The sequence below is a fragment of the Odocoileus virginianus genome, chromosome 28, assembly GCF_023699985.2.
Source record: "Odocoileus virginianus isolate 20LAN1187 ecotype Illinois chromosome 28, Ovbor_1.2, whole genome shotgun sequence".
NCBI lineage: Eukaryota > Metazoa > Chordata > Mammalia > Artiodactyla > Cervidae > Odocoileus > Odocoileus virginianus.
Genome location: NC_069701.1, coordinates 33,870,039 through 33,887,625, shown reverse-complemented (window position 1 = coordinate 33,887,625; position 17,587 = coordinate 33,870,039). Strand labels below are relative to the sequence as shown.

At 52.7% G+C, this 17,587-nt stretch overlaps 1 protein-coding gene across 6 annotated transcripts in view; it reads left to right on the top strand.

The window, feature by feature from the left end:
- The window catches only part of VWCE (von Willebrand factor C and EGF domains), a 30,606-nt gene that overhangs the window by 5,472 nt on the left and 7,547 nt on the right, over nt 1–17,587 (top strand). For 4 of the 6 annotated variants that reach the window (XM_070457437.1, XM_070457435.1, XM_070457438.1 and 1 more), the window contains 12 exons: nt 451–567; nt 2,541–2,657; nt 3,551–3,679; nt 4,923–5,365; nt 5,448–5,541; nt 6,995–7,077; nt 8,857–8,944; nt 10,675–10,760; nt 12,047–12,164; nt 13,049–13,134; nt 14,860–14,956; nt 16,389–16,471. In XM_070457437.1, the coding sequence (XP_070313538.1) occupies nt 451–567; nt 2,541–2,657; nt 3,551–3,679; nt 4,923–5,365; nt 5,448–5,541; nt 6,995–7,077; nt 8,857–8,944; nt 10,675–10,760; nt 12,047–12,164; nt 13,049–13,134; nt 14,860–14,956; nt 16,389–16,471 (1,541 nt within the window). The remainder of the gene's footprint in view (nt 1–450; nt 568–2,540; nt 2,658–3,550; nt 3,680–4,922; nt 5,366–5,447; nt 5,542–6,994; nt 7,078–8,856; nt 8,945–10,674; nt 10,761–12,046; nt 12,165–13,048; nt 13,135–14,859; nt 14,957–16,388; nt 16,472–17,587) is intronic. The other 2 variants (XM_070457436.1, XM_070457440.1) reach the window with 2 other exon arrangements.

Sequence of the window (17,587 nt, the reverse complement as noted above, 5' to 3'; positions counted from 1 at the left end):
TGTGCCTCATGACTCCTGTGTTCTCAGGCTGCGACTGTCTGGAGAGCCAGCACTGTGTCTTAGTCACATTTGTGTCCTCGACAGAGCCCTTCCAGGTCCGCTGCATGCCAGCGGTGCTCCACAAGAACTAAAGGGAATTTAATCAACCTTCCTGCTCACTCCCCTGGCCTTCTTGGGGTTGCCTTGCAGGTGGGACCATTGGAAATGGTTCTATTTCAACCAGCCTCTCCCGTCATCTGTTCTGTGTGGGTCAAAGAGGCCTGGCCTCGTGACCTCTTCTTTCTTGGACTGGGGGTCCCTAAAACCAGAAGATTTACCTAGTGCCTTCTTTCTCCCTGGGATGGCAGTGAGGCACGCCCCATGTGGGCTAGGGTCCTCGTGGGATGCACGCCCTCCCCACATCCAAAACACATTCAGAGTGAGCTATGCAAGTGTTTCCTCTCTCCCCAGACATCGATGAATGTTTAAGCTCCTCTTGTGAGGGCCACTGCGTGAACACGGAAGGCGGGTTCGTGTGCGAGTGTGGGCCGGGCATGCAGCTGTCTGCGGACCGCCACAGCTGCCAAGGTGAGCGGCTCTGGGAGGGGTAGTGATGCTGTGTGCTGTCGCCACCGCTTTTAGGCTCTGACGTGGACCTCAAGGCCCTGCCAGGCCCAGCCTGTGCTCTCCAGGCATGACTGCACATCACCTTCACCACGGTCCTCTAAGCAAGATGCTGCTCACTCTCTCTCTCTTTTTTTTTTGCCTGTACCTCTTGGCATGTGGGACTTTAGTTCCCTGAACAGGGATTTAACCCATGCCCCCTGCATTGGAAGGCAGAGTCTTAACCACTGGACTGCCAGGGAAGTCCCAGGAGATGGTGTTCTCATCCTCACTTTATGGATGAGGCTTGCCCAAGGCCATTCTGTCAGTAGGAGGAGGGGGAATCAGGTTGCGTGTCTGGCACTAAGGCCTTTGCTCTGGACCACGACTCGGTAGAAACTGCTGCTGCCATCGTTGCAGGGTTGGGGGAAGGGGAGGGAGAGGCAGAGGGAAGGGCCAGGGGCAGGCGGAGCAGACTGACCAGAGGGACGAGGCCCCTGAGATGGGGGAGGGCTGAGGGGAAGGGGCTGTGACACCCTGGGGGTGTGTCGTGTGGGAGGCCGTGCTGTGATAGTCACCACCTGCCCCTGTGCTGGCCCAGGCTCTGGAGACACAGCCAGGAAGAAAGCATCCTGCCCTGCAGTGCCCCGCCTGATGGAAGGGGAAGAACAGCGCGGTTTTTCAATGAGGTCCTCATGGCTCTTCTGCTGAGGGCACTAATCCCATCATGAGGGCTCCACCCTCAAGACCTCATCTACCTCCCAGAGACCCCACCTCCTAATACCATCACATTGAGGGTTAGGGCTTCCATACATGAATTTGGAGAGAATGCAGTTGAATAGCACTTGGTCATCAATCTGATGAGTGACCTGCCTGCCTCTCCCCAGTACGTGAACAGACACACATGTGCCCTTATAGAGATAGAAGGATAACAGATGCAGGGAGTGGGGGGGGGGGTGTTAATAGTTATTCAGCTCCTGTGTTCCAGGCATCACGTTAAGTACTTCACACACATTTTCTCATTTCATCTTCAGAATTGTCCTATGAAGTTGGTACTGTTCATTTCCATTTTCCTGGTAGGAGTAGTGAGGTTTAAAGAAATTAATTTGCTCAAGATCATGTTAGAGCTGAGATCTGAACCCAGTCATTGCTCCACCTGCTTTTCACCCCTTAACAGTCCATCTTGAAGATATTCCCACATCAGGGTCAACAGATTTGTTTTATTCTTGTCAATTGCTGCCTAGTACTCTGCAGGGCAAATATCTCATAGTTTACTAACTCTTCTCTTATTGATGAACACACAGATTATTTTCAAGTTTTTTCCCAATTTCAAGCAATGGCTTGGGGAGGCTTTGACAGAGGAGGTGGTATAGATGCTGGGTTTTGAGGTATGAATAGGAGTTTTCCAGCCAGACAAGATGAGAAAACATTCTAAGCAGATAGGAGAACATGTGTAAAGGAGGAGGGCCACAAGAGCATGGTACATTTGGAAGACAGCCAGAATTTAGGCCAAAGTCAAGGTGAGGGGGAAAGAGGGAGCTTGGAAGGCAGCCTTGGGCTCATGAGCTATGGTGGATCATTCATACCTGTGGGAGCCTTGGAGAGATTTTAAACAGAAAGTGGCCTGATCAGAGGTACCCTTCAGTCAGAACTTCCTGGAGGCTGTGTAGAGGGTAGCTTGGGAGGAGCACAGGGAGAGGCAGAGAGACACACAATGCTGTTGTTATCCTCTAGACCAGAGACAAAGGTGTCCTGGGCTAGGATATGGCAGTGATGGTGGAGAGAAGTGGGCTGGTCCATGAAGAACTTAGGAGTTGATAGGCTGGATGTGGGTTTTGAGAAGGAGAGGGGTTAAGAGTCTGGTAGAAGATGGCGATGAGAGAGGTAGGTAGAGAGGACTGTATGTTTCCAAAACCCCACAGGGAAGTGAACTCTAGCCATGTCCTATTCCCTTCCAGACACTGATGAATGCCTTGGGAGCCCCTGCCAGCAGAGATGTAAAAACAGCATTGGCAGCTACAGGTGCTCCTGTAGAACTGGCTTCCATCTCCATGGCAACAGGCACTCCTGTGTAGGTAAGGCCAGGGACCCTGTTGTCTTCATACTTAGGTTGCCAATCAGGAAGACGGACAGGGTGAGCCCAGGGACAGGGAAAGGTCAACAGTCTGGACCTCCTTAGTTCCCTGGAGCCTGCAAGCGCCTGAGCCTTTGCTCAGAGCCTGCCTTTCCCTGGGGTTGGCGTGACTCCTAATGGAAGACCCTGTCTTGGACTTTTCCTGGCCACATGCCACTTTCATCCTGTTATGTTTCTCTTCCACCCTCTCCCAGATACACCCCAAGGATTCCTCTCTGCTCACCCATTTTCTTGGCTGCCTTTGCTCCCCTTGGTAAATAAAGCACGTTATGTCTTGGTTCCTCTGGTTTAGAAGGAGACCCCTGTTTTCTCAGCCCATTAGCAGAAATTTCCAGAAAGGGATTGGCATGTTTGGCTTGAGCTTGGCTCATGGGTTGAAGGTGGGGTCCCATGGGCCTGAAAAAAGACCTTGTTCTAGCAGAGTTGGGTGTTTGTCCTGAAGCCTGCCCTGAGCAGTGCAGTGATTTTTTTGAGACTCTTTTTCAGAAGGGCCCACAGCACCCGATGCCCAACACTGGGATGGTGGAGGGTTTGGAGCCGAGATTCCCAGTGGGGGCCCATCCCCACCAGCCAGCACTTAATCACTGCTGCACGGTGCTGGAGTGAGAGTCACTGGTGCATCCATTAAATGCCTACTGGATGTACTGACCTTCCAAGGGGACTAGCACTAGACTTCAGCCCCATTCCCAGACATCTGAGTCACGTCATCGCCCTGGGGCAGGGAAGGACCCCGTAAGAACATGGCAGGGAGACTTCCCGGTCTTTTGGGCTAAGAGATGGAGGAAGGATGACTTGGTAGCCCCAACAGCCGTTGGTAGCGAGGCTCTCCCGCAGATGTAAACGAGTGTCGGAGGCCCCTGGAGAGGAGAGTCTGTCACCATTCCTGCCACAACACCGTGGGCAGCTTCCTGTGCACCTGCCGACCTGGCTTCAGGCTCCGTGCTGACCGAGTGTCCTGCGAAGGTGAGCACCTGGCCCCGCCCCCGGCTCTGGGCCCCGCCCCCAGCCTCCCCGCTCTCTCCGGGAGCGTGGGGAGGCAGGGTGCCCCTTCCTTCCGCAGGAAGTTTTTTTCAATGCATCTTCTTTGTTATTTCCTCCGCCGAACTTTCATCCTCTCTTGTCTCTTTCCCCTTTACCCAACTTTCTTTTATTTTCCTTTCACTGTTTCCCCAGCCCTACTGTTTCCCCCCAAATAGTAAAGGGGGGAAAAAAACCCCACCAAAAAACAACCCATGATAGAGAAGCCTTTGATGTAGGAGTCCCAGTAACCTGGGCTCCGCGGGACACTTGAGACAGTGTGGGGTCAGTTCTCTGCCATGGTTTAACAGTGTGCCTGTCAGCGTCTGTGTAATATCGTGTCAATATCTGAGGCGTTCTTTCTAGTCCCGGGGCCAGTTTTCCATGGTGTGACTGCCTGTGTTGGTCTGAGCTTGGCCACCCAGGTTCCCCTTCCCTGCCTAGCCTGTTTTCTCCTGGGCGCACTCTGATCCGTGACTCTCCCTTTCTCCGCGTACCTTCGCCCCACATTTGCCTTCTCTCTCGTGTTGATCCGTCTCTCTTTCAGACTGTTGGGCAGTTAGTGTCCATCTGCAGGGAAAATGTGTGCTTTCCTAAGCCTGTATGTGAATGTGTGTGTGTGTGTGTGTGTGTGTGTGTGTGAGTGTGTGCTGGGGGAGGCAACAGCTTGTAAGCTGGCCTGTCTGGGGTGGGACGGGAGAGGACCCTGAGCTCTTCCTTCTGAGCCTCAGCATCTCCTCGTGGGAAGTCCCATCTGGGTCAGGGAGCAGTGGACACACTGCTGACTTGTCGGGACACAGAAGTAGCGAAGGGTCATTCCTGGGATGGATCCCTGAGGGCTTAGAGAAGGTCTTCCTGGCTCAGGAAAACCCGAGTCTCCTCTGTGGCCAGCGAGGAGGGGAAAGGAGAAGACTGATTTGGCAGTGGCTGAAGCTTCTGACGGCTAGTATCACCAACTCGTGACTTCAGTCGGCTGCTTTGGTAGTTTTTCATCAGTCTTCTCTCCTGATCGTCACTGCAGCCCCATTAGTCTGAGGTTGAACTGGTGGTGTTAGACCCATCCTGCTGATGAAGAAACTGACCTGGAGACGTTCAGTGCCTTGTGATGGTGGACCCGAGTCCTCGCCCCGCGAATCTTGCCTCCTGCCCCTGCTGCCTCCTTCCAGATGCTTCTGTGTTTCCGTTTCAGCTTTCCCCAAGGCCGTGCTGGCCCCATCTGCCATCCTGCAGCCTCTGCAGCACCCTCCTAAGATGCTGCTGCTGCTTCCAGAGGCAGGCCGGCCCGCCCTCTCCCCCGGGCACAGCCCTCCTTCCGGGGCTCCGGGGCCCCCGACTGGAGTCAGGAGCACACGACCACCACCTCCCACGCCTGCACTGCCCACATCCTCCCCTTCTGCCCCGACGCCGCTGCTGTCCACCCCGGTGGCCACCCCCGTGCCGCATCCCTCTCTGCTGGGAACCCTCAGACCTCCCGCACAACTCCATGAGAAGACGGTGGTGACCCCTCCCTTGCCCAGGGGCCCTGAGACCACACGGCTGGCACCAGGACCTTCTGCCTGTTGGCACCTGGGGGCCACGTATGAGTCAGGGAGCCGCTGGACAGAGCCTAGCTGTTCCCAGTGCTGGTGTGAGGTGGGTGTGAGGGGTCCGTGGGGTTTCCCTGGTCTGGTGTCTGGGGCCTCGTGGTGGCTGGAACTTCCATTTCTGCTTCTAGGATGGGGAGGTGACCTGTGAAAAGGTGACGTGTGAAGCTGCTTGCTCCCACCCGATTCCCTCCAGAGATGGAGGGTGCTGCCCATCATGTACAGGTGGGCGCTAGTCCAGGGAAGGCTATGAGTTTCCTGCAGGGTCCTGCCTCTTCCCTTTACCTGCCTTTCTGCAGCTGAAAGACAGTTATCTAACTTTCATATATCACCTGAAGGCTGATCCCTGGGCCTAGCCCCCAGAGCTTCTGATTTAGCAGGTGTAGGATAAGTCCTGGGAATTTGCATGTCTCACAAGTTTCTGGGTGAAGCTGACGCTGTTGGGCCAGGGACCACACTTTGAGAACCACTGGTATCTCTGCTCCCAAGGGGAACGTTTCAATCTTAAGGGCATCCTCTTTTGAGCTTTATTCATTCATTCAGCAGGTTTCTCCAGACCCAGTCTGCAGTCCCCTCCCCTGCCCCAATCCCCCTCCTAACTGCAGGAAGAGTAATTGTTCATAAATTGTATCACTTTCCTGATTCCCTCCCACTATCTGCTGACATTTTTTAAGTTTGCTTTCATTGCTGTTAGGATAAAGACCTCAAATCTTAACAAGTCCTTCAGCAGAGTGCTTTAAAACTCACCCTACACAGGAATTGCGGGCTTCCCAGGTGGCTTGAGTGGTAAAAGAATCTCCCTGCGATGGGGGAGACCTGGGTTCTATCCCTGGGTCAGGAAGAGCCCCTGGAGAGGGGAATGGCTACCCACTCCAGTATTCTTGACTGGAGAATTCCATGCACAGAGGAGCCTGGCGGGCTACAGTCCACGGGGTTGCAAAGAGTCAGACACGACTGAGCAACTGAGCACACACGCATGCACATGAATCGCTGGGGATCTTGTTAAAATGCAGATTCTCATTCAGAAGATGTAGAGAGAGGGGCCTGAGCTATTACATTTCTATGAAGCTCCTGGTGATAAGATACTGATGCTGCTGCACTTTGAGCAGCAGTGAAAAAGGCTTTCTAAGGGTGACAATGAAAATGCAACTCAATGATTTTATTAATGATGATTGTTATCTTTTACTGTGTCTCTACTGTGTTCTAAGCCCTGAATGTCAATTGCTGTCTACATTACATCTGAAGTTGTGGCTCCTTCCAGGTTCCCTGCAGGGCATGTGGTGGTGTTTCCATTTAACAAAAAAGACAGTCGAGTCCCAGAGAGGTTAAGTGACACATCCAAGTCCAAGGCCACTCAGGTGACAGGCCAGGTTTGGAACCTGGGGCTGTATGGCTGCCTTTCTTGCTTTATGGGAATAAAGGGCCACACTTTCAATACAGTTCTGGGCTTATCAGACTTGAATAGTACCCTCTCAGGGCACCGTAAGTAGGTGTCTCCTGTGGTTTTCCAGGGGTCTTAGGACCCCACAATTCTGAGTACCTAGATCTGGCCACTGCTGAGGCATCCAAGCCAGTAAGAGAAGGTTCCAGGTACGTTATGCCTGGAAAAGGAGCGAGACCTCCAGCTTCCTCTCCTTTGAAGAGGTTTGATGCCTCCACTCCTATTTGTCTTTCAAAGGTTGTTTTCACAGTGGCGTCGTCCGGGCTGAAGGGGACGTTTTTTCACCTCCCAACCAGAACTGCACCGTCTGTGTCTGTCTGGTGAGCATCCCAAGCTTCCTGAAGCCTCCTGGGTGTTTTCTTAACCTTTGGGGGTTTTAGAGGAAGAGGGAAAGATGGGATGTTAAAGGTGAGCTCGTTGAACAGAGGGAGTGCTCTCAGGCTGTGGATTTGGGTTGGAACTTGTCACATTTAAAAGCATGAGGGACGGGAAGGCGGTAGTCTGTGGGGTCAGGGAGGCTTCTGCTGAGCAGAAAAGAGCCAACAGGCAAACAGGGTCCATCTGTCTGGGAAGGGGAGGGGAGGGTACTCCTTCGGAAACTTCCTACCAGGGAAGCTGTTTTTCTCTCCAGGCAAAATATTTGCCAGCACAATAAAGGTGTCCACACGGGGAGGGAGAAGGCCCATTACAGGACTCAGCTTGTTAGTGTTTTGCTAGAGGCAAGTGCACTCCTCCAAGAATAGTTATTAAGCTCCTACTATGTGCCAGATGCAATCAGGTGCTGTCCTGAAGATTGGCTCATGAGCACCCAGTGCACACAAGTCTGGGGGCTTGGTACTTTCCATCTAGTTCCTCACCTGAGGCTCCTGGCAGCTCTTCAGGGTTGGCTTTACTGTCCCCATTCTACAGATGCAAAGACTGAGGCTGGGAGGTGACAGAACTGGAATTTGAGTCAAGGTCTGTCTGCGTCCAAACCCAGGCTCAGCCCACCAGTCCTCACTGCCTCTGATCATGTTTAAAAGTGGCCCCAGCCTGGCAGGGATGATGGAGCCGCAATATAGAATGGGGGAGGGGTGGCACATAGCTACCACCTCCCTTACTGAGCCCTTCCCATGTGCCACACGCCTGTGCGGCAAGCTCTTTTGTGCCTGATCGCATCTTACGCGATCCTCAACAACCCTGGCTCTTCTCACAGGTAGGGAGACTGAGGCTCAGAGAGGTGATATGCTCTGCCCACAGTAGGAGGAGCAGACCCTGGGCCTCAGGCCTGGCTGACTCCAAAACTGGGTACCTTTTTTTGGTCTTAGCTTCAGTTTTTGAAAATTGAGTTTTGAATTTAATTCTCTGGCCATTATCAGTAACTTGGTTCAAAACTCAGATGCACAGGAAGGTGGAGTAACCTCTTCCTCGCTGCCTAGCATCCTTCCGAGAGCTTCTGAATGCTATAGGAGGGAATGGCATAGGGGGAAGTGCCATGGAAGGGGGAAGTGCCATGGAAGGGGGAAGTGCCATGGAAGGGGAAAGTGCCATGGGGGACAGTACTATGGGGGACAGTGCCACTGGAGGAATGCCATGGGAGGGATACCACGGGGGTAATCAATGGGGGGCAGTGCCATAGTGGGGAAGTGCCATGAGGGGATGCCATGGGGGACAGTTCCATGGGAGGGAATGCCATGGGAGGGGGTGGCATAACAGGGGAAGTGCCATGGGGAGAATACCATGGGAAGGATGCCATGGGGGGATACCATGGGGGTAATCAATGGGGGGCAATGCCATGGTGGGATGCCATGGGGACCAGTACCATGGGGGTCTAGGCTTGTCCATTTTTGTAAGTAAGGCAGCATGCTCTGCTCTCTGTTCTGCCCCTCGTCTTGGTAAGGGGGATATTGGAAACCAAGACCATAATAAACCCTGCTACTGGGTCCCTGCTTGCGTCCCTTGTGTGTCCATGGTTGCACTTAAAGGTCTCGGATGGCCTCCTTTAGGAGACTTTCGTGTAGGAGAGGAGTCCTGTGGATGGTGTGAAATCGGGACCGAGCTGGTTCTGACGGGCCTGGCGGTCCATCCTCCCCGACCCACGCCATCTCTCACCTCCCCAGGCTGGAAACGTGTCCTGCATCTCCCCCGAGTGTCCCCCCGACCCCTGCCAGGCCTCCCCGAAGTCGGACTGCTGTACTTGTGTCCCAGGTAAGGGATTCTGCAGGACGAGGACAGCAGTGTAGGTGGGGGTGGAGGGCTGTACTTTGAGTATGTTTTTTTGAGGGGGAGTGAACACAGGATGAGATGGTTGGATGGCATCACTGACTCTATCAACATGAGTTTGAGTAAGCTTCCGGGAGTTGGTGATGGATAACAGCCTGGTTGTGCTGCAGTCCATAGGGTTGCAAAGAGTCGGACACGACTGAGTGACTGAACTGAGCGCAGGAGAGAGCAAGGACATTGATTTCTGCTTTAGCAACTCAGATTACATGAAGCGTTTTAGGGTGATGAGTTTTTTTTTGGCTGCACCACCTGGCATGAAAGATCCTAATTTCCCAACCAGGGGATCAGGGATTGAACCCATGCCCCATGCATTGGAAGGCAAAGTCTTAATCAGGGAAAGTATGGTCTATTGGACCACCAGGGAAGTGCCAAGATGCCGGTTTTAATTGAGCACCTACTGTGTACACAGCAGCTTGGATGCTAGCTTGGGCTCAGAGCCTGGCCTGCCCCCAGACAAGGGTGGTGCGTTCAGCACTGACAGGAAGGGGTTTGGGTCCACCCTTGGCATGGCTCCGTCCCAGCACTAGGAGGGGGTCTCCCGTGCCCCACCCATGAGTCGGTTCTTTGTTAAAATGTGCTTCTCTTTCCTGAGATACTTCGTGGCTGTCACTGCTGGCTCTGGGCCGCTGCTGTGTGGGGTGCTCGCCAGCCCTTGATCTCATTAATCCCTGTGGTGCAGCCCCAAGGGAGTACTAGTCATAGCTCCATTTTATGGATTAGGAAACTGAGGCTCAGAGCGGTCATCACTGCCCAAAGGGGTGTGCCAGTTAGTAAAGGAGCAGAGCTTGCTCTCAAGTTTACCTGATTTCAGAGCTAGTGTTCTTATTAAATACTGCTTTTCCTTTGAAGTTTTGAATATTATGTTATTTTTAGTTAAAACATTTTTTGAATAGGCAATATGCTCCCTTTGAGGTAGGAACTGTTAACCCCATTCTACAGATGAGAAAACTGAGGCTAAGGAGAGCCTAAGTATCTTGCCCCTAGCGAGTTGAGAAGCTAGAATTTGAATCCAGTGCTCTCTGACTGAGCCCAGGTGGAGCCTGGGCAGATTTTTAAGGTTTTTTTTTTTTTACCAGCAGGGGTGAGGGATGTTCAGATAAGAGGTTCTTACCGAATCCTCCCCAACCCCGTCCAGGGAGTGGTGGCATTCCCAGACCTGGCTGCAGGTGTCTGGGGCCCTCTTTTTTCTTCTTTTCTCTTACTCTTTTAAATTTTTTAAAAAATGTGTATCATTTTTAAAGTCTTTATTGCATTTGTTACAGTATTGTATCTGTTTTATGGTTTTGGTTTCTTGGCATGAGGCATGTGAAATCTTAGCTCCCCAACCAGGGATTGAACCCACATCCCCTGCATTGGAAGATGAAGTCTTAACCACTGGACTGCCAGGGAAGTCCTATTTACTCTTCAGTTATTCAGGGCTTCCCTGCCTTCTTGGTTAAGGACTTTATTTTGTATGTGATTCATTCTCCGTCAGTTTTTAGGCATCAATCTAATTTTATTAATAGTTGAGGGTTCAGAGGGTAGCAGTGGTTGGGCTCTTGGGTTTGGGCAAGCCGTGGAGTATTGTGGGGGTGCATTTTCTTCCCAGAGACCCCCTTACCTGTTTCTTTAGCTGCCCAAAGACCTTGAGCTGCCTCTTCCTTTTTCCTCCACAGTGAGATGCTATTTCCACGGCCGGTGGTATGCAGACGGGGCTGTGTTCAGTGGGGGTGGTGATGAGTGTACCACCTGTGTCTGCCAGGTAGGGGGCTGAGTTGGTGGGTGACGGGCAGGGGCACAGGACTTTTCCAGGAGCCCCTGACTGGGAGAAGAGGAGACACTGGACAGCAAAAGGGAAACTGAGGCAGGAAAGAGACTAAAGGGACCTTAGCATCCCCCACGGCCTTCCTGCAGCCTCCTTGAAGGTTGTCCTTCAGCGTTGTTATTAAAGAGCACCTACTGTGCACCTGGGACAATGCTGAGTCCTGGGGACACAGCCGAGGACAGGGCAGCCTCGGATCCCTCCATCAGGAGGCCCACAGCCAGGCAGCAGTGGACAGGAGACTGGGGCCCTTAACCAGACTGTGGGCTTCAGGGAAGCCTTCTTGGAGGGTGAGGTGCTAAGCTGAGACCTGAAGGATGACAAAGACTAACCAGGTGAGGAGCTGAGACAGGTGTGCCTGGCAGAGGGCACTGTGTGAGCAGAAGGCAGGAGGCGGGAGAGAGTATGGCATAGCCTGAGGCCTGGTGGTGTCCATTCTGGCTGGAGGCCAGATGGCGAGAGGGACTGGAGATGCAGCTGAGGCAGGGATCCTGTTTGGGCTGGGTTCCAAGAAGCAGGGCCTGGGGCGGGCCTCTTGTATAAGTGGTTTTCTGGGGGTGATGCTCTCAGGAGGAACTGGCCAGGGAAGCAGGTCAGGCGGGGGAAGGGGCCATGTGGAGATGGGGTCTCGGGCTGATCCCATGGGGAGCTCTGGAGTGGGAGGACACCAAGGAAGTGGGTGTGTCCAGAGGCCAGGGAGCTGGGCTCTTACACCCCCGGCATCAGGTGGTTGTATATAGTCCCTTGCTTCCCAGCGAGTATGGGGGGAAGGAACCTGGACGACGCTGTCCCCATCGGCCAAGGGCAGTGCCTAGGGGACTGATGGGGTCTGTGTGTGTCAGTGACAGCCTCTGCTTCAGACTCAGTCAGGAGGGCTTTGCCAGCCAGGCGGAGGGTTTTAAGTGATGGAGGGATGCAATCAGATTGGTGCGCGAGAAGGTTCTGTGGCTGCAGGGAGAGTAGGTTGGAGTGGGAGCAGAAAGCTGTTGGAGGAAGCTAGGGGAAGAGATGCTGGAGGCTGCAGCTATGGCAGCCTGGGACCCTGCAGTCACACAGTCAACATGTTCCAGGGACCCTCTCCCGGCCTGACCCCCAACCCCCAGGGAAAGACTCACCCTTTCTTCCCCTCTTGCTCCCTGGAGATCTGTCACTTTCAGGGGAGGAGATGGCAGCCTGCTCATTTTCTCTTGGGCCTCCCTGGTTTGTGCCTTTTGGTTCTCTTCCAGAATGGGGAGGTGGAATGTTCCTTCACGCCATGTCCGGAACTGGACTGCCCCCGCGAGGAGTGGTGGCTGGGCCCCGGGCAGTGCTGCTATGCCTGCAGGGAACCCATGCCCATGACAGGTGAGGGCCACACAGCCTGCATCCCAGGCCGCACCCAGCTCCAGGCCGGGAGGCGGAGAAGGGTGAGGCTGAGCTTCACCCACTGAGACTCTTGTGTGTGTATGTGTATGCTGGAAGCATGTGTGTGTGTGTGTCTGTGTGTGTATGCTTGTGTGTTTTAAGTCTGTATATGAATAGCATATATTGTGTGTGAGTTTGTGTCCATGGTGTCTGTGAGGGGTATCTGCGTGTTTTATTGAGTATAATTGCTTTACAATGTCATGTTAGTTTCTGCTGTATGATGAAGTCAATCAGCTCTTTGCATACATGTACCCCTTCCCTCTTGGACCTCCCTCCCACCCCACTGCCCACTCCACCCCTCTAGGACATCACAGAGCCGAGGTGAGCGCCCTGTGCTGTGCAGAAGCTTCCCCCTAGTTATCTGTTTTACACATGGTGGTGTAGACATACATATATATGTCAACGCTACTCTCCCAGCTTGTCCCACCCTCCCCTTGCACCCTGTCCACATGTCCACTCCCTATTCCTGCCCTGGAAATAGGTTCGTCTGTACCATTTTTCCGTCTGTGTGTTTTTGTTGTGTGTCTGCTGCACCCGTATGAGCGTGTCTCTGTGTGTGAATGGGGGTGTTCATGGATGTGTATGGACGTGTACATTTGTGTGTGTGTGTGCCCGTGTATACCAGGTGCACGCTGGGAGGGAAGCAATTGACTAACACGGGGAGCCAGGTGGCAGCTGCTGGGGCAGGGCTGCGTGGACGCAGCGCGAGTGAGCAGAGGCATCTGTCTGTCCTCCCCGGGCGGTGCTGTGGGTCCCTCCGGCATCAAGGCCGCTCCTCGGCACTTCTGCCCACTCGTGCTCTCTCCCTCGCTGTCTCCCGCCAGGCTGCTCTCTCGATGACAACGGGGTTGAGTTTCCGGTTGGACAGATCTGGTCTCCCGGTGATCCCTGTGAGTTATGCATCTGCCAGGTGAATGACAACCTGCGCGCCTTCAGCTGCTTTCCCTGCCTCCCAGTCCCTGCCAGCACTGCTGCCTCTGCAGAAGGGGGCCACGTCAGGCCCCGTCCCAGTCTCCCTTCCATGGTGTCAGCTCCTGTTTTTGTACAAGATCTGGGATCCAGGTTATTTTGTCCTCCGTAGATTTTCAGGACGGCAGAGCTTGGCAGTCTGTCGTAAGAGTGGAATGTGACCCATGGTGCGTGTGAGGGGAGCCACTGGTCTCAGGAGTCAGAACTAGGATTCCCGGGACCAGGTTTTTCCTGGACAGGGGTAACAAAGGGAGCCAGGCAACCTGAGGCCCAGTAGCTCAGGCCTTTTCTGTGCAACTGTGATGCCTCCTTCATTAACATCAATCCTGTGACCTCACCTCTTCAGAATTGGATAAGGTGAGGGTGTGTGAGTTTGAGAGTCAGATCAACAGAAATGCAAACACAGCTGTTTACCAGGGCAATCATTTTAGCTCCTGTTTGAGTACAAGTTGGCTTTCCTTTCTACTTTAAAAAATATTAAAAAAATTTTTTTTTTGTCTGCACCAATGGGCATCTGGGATCTTAGTTCCTGACCAGGGATTGAACCCATGCCCCCTGCAGTGGAAGTGAGAAGTCTTAACCACTGGACCTCCAGGGAAGTCCCCAGCTTTCCTGTCTCCTTTGAAAGAATTTTTAGTCCCTTTGAACTTCATTTTTTAAAATGGGGTCCCTGCACTGGCTGTGGGCTTCCCAGGTGGTGCTTGTGGTAAAGAACCTGCCTGCCAATGCAGGAGACATAAAAGACGCTGGTTCTGTCCCTAGGTTGGGAAGATCCCCTGGAGAAGGGAATGGCAACCCACTCCAGTATTCTTGCCTGGAGAATCCCATGGACAGAGGAGCCTGGTGGGCTACAGTCTATAGGGTTACAAAGAGTTGGACACGACTGAAGCTACTCAGCATGCACGCATGCACTGACTCTGTCATTGGCATTGCCGGGGGGCCTGGTAGAACATTGGTTCCATCTGCCCAGGCCTTGGACTCAGCATCTGCATTTTAATCCCTGGATGACTTGCATGCCTACCAGTTCATGATAACCTTGGCCTTCACGTCCTCTTGATGCAGCATTTGTTAAAAGGTGTTAGACTCTTACAAAACTTGGAAACATTTAGTTGGAATTAGAGCGGGCAGGAAAGGTACCTCCGCTGCCTTTTTTCTCCTTCAGGACTGATCTAGGGCACTCAAATTACAAGAAAATCACACAAAAGTTCAGCTTCTTTTGAAAGAAAAGAAACTGTATGGCGCTTTCATCTTCTGAAAGACATTTCCGGTGGAATAGCTTTCTATAAAAATAGGGTTTTATTGTAGGTTTGGGGTAAGCCAGGGTTTCAGGGAAACGCTGAGAGAAGAATTTGGATGGGGTCGTGGCACAGCCTTGGCTACTGGGGGAAGGGACTGGAAGCTGAGGAGACCAGAACCCCAGCTCTGACCTTTCCCCTCTGGGGTATGGGAAGGCTTTCTGGAAGGCTCAAGCCCCCTCTCCCAAGTAGCTGGTTCTCTTTGGGGGAACCCTGACACCTCCCAGCTGCATTATGATGCCCCTTAAGCCAGGTCCTGGCCAATTCGCAGCACTGCCCTTTCTTTTGGAGGGCTGGCAGGGTGGAGTGGGGTGGGGAGGTGGGGACTGGCGTGGCAAGTGGGGTCTTGGTGAAGTTATTCCTTCCTCCAGGCAGATGGCTCAGTGAGCTGTAAGAGGACAGACTGTGTGGACTCCTGCCCTCACCCTATTCGAATCCCCGGACAGTGCTGCCCAGACTGTTCGGCAGGTAATGTTCTGCCTGGGGGGGGGGGTGGGGGGTGGGGGTGGCAAAGAACCCCGGCCCCCGCATCCAGGCTCACCCTGCACCAGGCTTCTCCGTGCAGAGCACCACCCCTGCTTCATCTCTGCTCGTCCTTGCAACAAATCCATGGGACAACCCCATTTTAGAGATGAGGAAACTGGGGCTCAGGGACGGAAAACAGTTTGCCCAAAGGAAGCTCCATCTGGGTGCTGGAAGCAGATATGAAAATGTGCACAGCTCGCAGCCTAGGTGGGATGATAAACGAACATCCCTATGAGACAATTCTAGAACAGGGAGAGGAAATTAAAGAGATCTTTTATATTTTAATAGTAATTTTCACCTTTTCCATTATTTCACAAGTAATATTTTGCTATAGAACATTTAGAATATACAGACAGCAAAGGAAAAAGTTAAAAGGCAGCCATTACCACTTTTAACTTTATGGTTTTGTCTTTCCAGTCTTTTTTCATGATATAACATCAATATCTATATATCTCTCTCTCTATAATGTATCTATAATATACATCTATATATCTATCATGTCATAGATATATAGCATATCATAGATATATATTACATATTTTTTTTCTCTTCCTTTCTTTTTTTTTAACTGTGAAATCTTAGTTCTTCAACCAGGGATTGAACCTGTACCCTTGATAGAGAAAGCACGGCATCCTAGCCATTGAACTGCCAGGGGATTTCCTATATAATTTTTCTTATAAAATGTTTCTCCACTGTCCCACCACCTGCTTTTTTATACTTACTCGTGTGGGATAAATGGGCTTCCCTGGTGGTTCAGATGGTAAAGAATCTGTCTGCAATGCAGGAGACCCAGGCTCAATTCCTCGGTTGGGAAGATCCCCTGGGGAAGGGCATGGCAACCCACTCCAATATTCTTGCCTGGAGAATCCCATGGACAGAGGAGCCTGGTGGGCTATAGCCCACAGGGTCTCAAAGAGTCGGACACGACTGAGTGACTAACATGGGATAAATACAGAGAGGGAAGCTGTGGGGGACCCTCCTGGAGGGTGGGGTTTGGGGTTTGGCTGAGTACAGAGGAGCAGAGAGGATGGCTGTGGCACCCAGGTTGGTTGAGTCTCCGAGTCCTTCATCCTGATCCTGCCTGGTGAGGGGTAGGAGGAACGGCCCCCTTCCCCAGGTGAGAACCCTGAAGTGAAGACACTGTGATCCCTTTGCTGAATTCAGTGAGAAAAGTCAGCACCTGATCCAGGCGTGTGTTCTGTCCCTTCCCCCCTCCCCTGGGCAAGTGCCTACAGAGCCTGTTGGCCTGACCTTTGCTACCCCGAAGCTAGGCCTTGGGCTTCGGCCCTGGCGAAGGCCGGCCACCACACCTCCTCCCCCTGCACCCCCCTCCTCCCACCCCCGGCCAGCCCTCACCACGTGCTCTCTCTGGCAGGCTGCACCTACACAGGCAGAATCTTCTACAACAACCAGACCTTCCCCTCCGTGCTGGACCCGTGTCTGAGCTGCATCTGCCTGGTACGACCATACTGACCCGGTCCCTGTCTGTAGAAACTCCCCAGGAACTTCCTCCAGCTTTGGAACTCTGGAGGCAAACATCCAGAGACCTCCAAGAGAATGGTTGCTTCTGGGTCATGGCGAAAGGCGGCTCCCTCCAGCCCTGCCTGGGGTGAATCTTCACCTAAGGCCAGAGAAATACTTTTACCCCTGCCCAGCAAACATCCTCTGCTTCTGGGTGACCAGGGAGGGTCTGGGGAGGCCTTCAGGTATAAAATGTGGCCCAAGGTTCTCCCTGAGAGTGAAGGTGTGGAATGCAAACCCAGGACTCTGCCCGGAATCTTTAACATACTCACGTTTCTGAGCCTCTGCCATGTTTCAGGCCCTGAGCTCAACACAATCTCAGTTAATCCCCGGGGAATCCTATGAGGTGGGCACCACCACCGTCCCCAGCTGCTGAGTAAGAAGACCAGGCACAGAGAGACAGTCATTTGCTCAAGACTCCATAAGTAGTCAAGTGAGGTGCCAGGAATCTATCCTAGCAAGCTGAATCTCTTTCAGAAAGCACACGTTTACCCTAAGCCATATCACCTAGGCCATATCTTAGTCTAAATGACAGGAGTATCATTTGGTATTTGGAAAATGGAAAAAATAAGCCCTTATTGCTTGTCATGTTGGATATGTTTCATGCTGATGGGGCTTCTTTGTTGATGGTGGTCTGCTGAAAAAGATTGAGACACTTGGGGTGAACATCCCTGGCCTCTGGGTGACCCTGTTCATTCATAGCCATTTACTTTGGGGAGCTTTGACTTCTGGGTCCTTTCTCCTAAATTTAAAAAAAAAATTGATAATTTATCTTTGGTTGCGCTGGGTCTTTGCTGCTGCCCGTGGGCTTTCTCTAGTTGCGGTGAGCAGGGGCTACTCTTGTTGCAGCGCATGGACTTCTCATTGCCGTGGCGTCTCTTGTTGCAGGGCATGGGCTCTAGGCACACAGGCTTCAGTAGTTGCGGTACACGAGCTCAGTTGCTCCAAGGTGTGTGGATTCTTCCAGAATTAGGGATCGAGCCCGTGCACCCTGCCTTGGCAGGCAGATTCTTATCCCCTGAGCCACCAGGGAAGTCCTTCCTAAGTTCTGGG